Source organism: Arachis ipaensis, chromosome B10 (assembly GCF_000816755.2).
Source record: "Arachis ipaensis cultivar K30076 chromosome B10, Araip1.1, whole genome shotgun sequence".
Taxonomy (NCBI): Eukaryota; Viridiplantae; Streptophyta; class Magnoliopsida; order Fabales; family Fabaceae; genus Arachis; species Arachis ipaensis.
The window spans coordinates 86,716,221-86,718,122 of record NC_029794.2 but is presented as its reverse complement, the minus strand read 5'-3'; the positions used below and the strand labels follow the sequence as shown (position 1 = coordinate 86,718,122).

At 33.3% G+C, this 1,902-nt stretch overlaps 1 protein-coding gene across 1 annotated transcript; it reads left to right on the top strand.

Moving 5' to 3' along the window:
• LOC107622366 (8-hydroxygeraniol dehydrogenase-like) lies at positions 891 to 1,306 on the top strand. Its single transcript, XM_016324235.2, has 2 exons — positions 891 to 1,040; positions 1,125 to 1,306. Exons 1-2 carry the CDS (start codon positions 893 to 895, stop codon positions 1,304 to 1,306), a joined length of 330 nt encoding a protein of 109 aa, XP_016179721.2. The 5' UTR covers positions 891 to 892.

Here is a 1,902-nt window from a genome sequence, read left to right as displayed (position 1 = left end):
AATTGTTTGAACAGAGCATGTTAATTAGTTTGCACTAGTCACATGTCTGATTAAGATGCTTTTTTAATTAGTTAGTACGCAGCACTGCATTAGTGAATGAATAATATTTAATTTTATGTCATTAGTAGGCATTCTGAACTTTCCTACTTTGTTTCATTTTACGTTGCCTTCCTGACAAGTAAATAAGTTTAATTGATTGAGTTTTGTAACATGTTCATCCCTGTGAGTGTGTTTAGTCTAATCCTTAAGACACTAATTTGTTGGTCCAATGCTAATTAGATTTATTAATTTTTCAGAGATTGATATTCCTGCTTCAGCCCGTTGTTTCTAGTCACTTATAAAAGCTTCTTTGGGCATGCCTGAGCATAAATGGGTGGTTGGTTGGTCTTTGGCATCATATATTGAACCTCAACCATCGAAAGATTTCATTCAAACTCAGGTTGACCACAATCATAACTTAGGCCTTGGCTTATCATGCTTCTTCCATATCTCCATTTTTGTTCTTTCTTTATTTTCTTCCTTAACGTGCTTGATAAATTATTTGGATTTTATATTACTTTTTATTATAGATGATGACTAATGGAACTTCCTAATTTCAAGCCTAACCTGTGATTTTAAACATCTCTGACCAATTCTCCTATTTTGTTAACTAATGATTATCTCTTATAATTCCCTCTGCTTTGTTGCAGGGAACAGCGTTGGTGGTCCTCGCCAGACTTGTCGCGGTCCTGAAATTGGTCGAAAAAAATTTAGCTGATCACAAGTTCCTCTTCCTTGGGGCTGGAGAGGTAAATTAATTATGAGATTGCCTCTTTATGTGTAGGAATTTATTTTTATAAAAAATATTATGTAGTTTAATTCATTTTTAACAAGTTTCACTTTCTAGGCTGCAATGTATAGCTTGGATGGTATTGTTGACTCAGTTTCTGCAGTGCATCCTTTGGCTCCATTGCTGGCTCTATTGAAGCCTAATGGAAAACTTGTGATGGTTGGTTTACCCGAAAATCCTCTGGAGTTGCCAATGTTTTCTCTTTGTACGGGTAAGACTAGGTTAGAAAAAAATAATAACCAATTTAAACATGTCATTTAATAGAGGATTAATTATTATTGTTTGGCATTTGAAGGAAGAAAGATGATAGCTGGTAGTAGTATTGGAGGGATGAAGGAGACACAAGAAATTATTGATTTTGCTACTAAACATAACGTGAAACCTGAAATTGAAGTTATTGCAATGGATTATGTAAACACAGTAATGGAGTGCCTCGCAAAAGCAGATGTCAAGTATCGATTTGTTATTGATATCTGAAACACTCTCAATGCCACAACCTCTTTATGAGGTAAATTAATTGTTTTATATTCGGCCAAGGTATGATAAAAGTAAAGCTATTTAAAGTATTTGCATTTTGCTTTTTTTAAAGTATTAAAAGTTGGATTAGATTTTTAATACTTTGTTTAAAGTATCACATGTTTGATGGAGGAGCAGCTACCATACACAACAAGGTGATGATGGCTTCGGAGACCACTCAATAGAAGAGTCTCTGGCTAGTTCTTTATACTCTTAACCCTTTTGTTCAATTTTTTCTTTCTTCTTCTTCTTCTGTTCCAGAAAGAATAATAGCTTACTATGAAAGCAACTAAATAAAATTGGCCAATTTGATGAAGACTGGTGTTTTAAATTATGAAATTTTGATCCATTAGTAAAGATTGAAAATTTAGGTATGCTTGTTTAAAAACTAAGTTGAATCACTTTTCTACAACTATAGGGACCTCTATAACTAAGTTGATAAACACACATCTTTTGAATGCAACATAAACACATACATAAACCCACCTTATGTTCATCAACTTGTGGTTTAAGTTTACTCTTTCGTTTCTATATGCTCTGAGATCAAATGAAATGTG

Bases quoted from the DNA above. Each gene is read 5' to 3' on its own strand.
- LOC107622366 (XM_016324235.2), top strand. From the start codon at position 893: ATGTATAGCTTGGATGGTATTGTTGACTCAGTTTCTGCAGTGCATCCT. The intron at 1,041-1,124 runs GTAAGACTAGGT...TGGCATTTGAAG, and splicing joins AATGTTTTCTCTTTGTACGG to GAAGAAAGATGATAGCTGGT.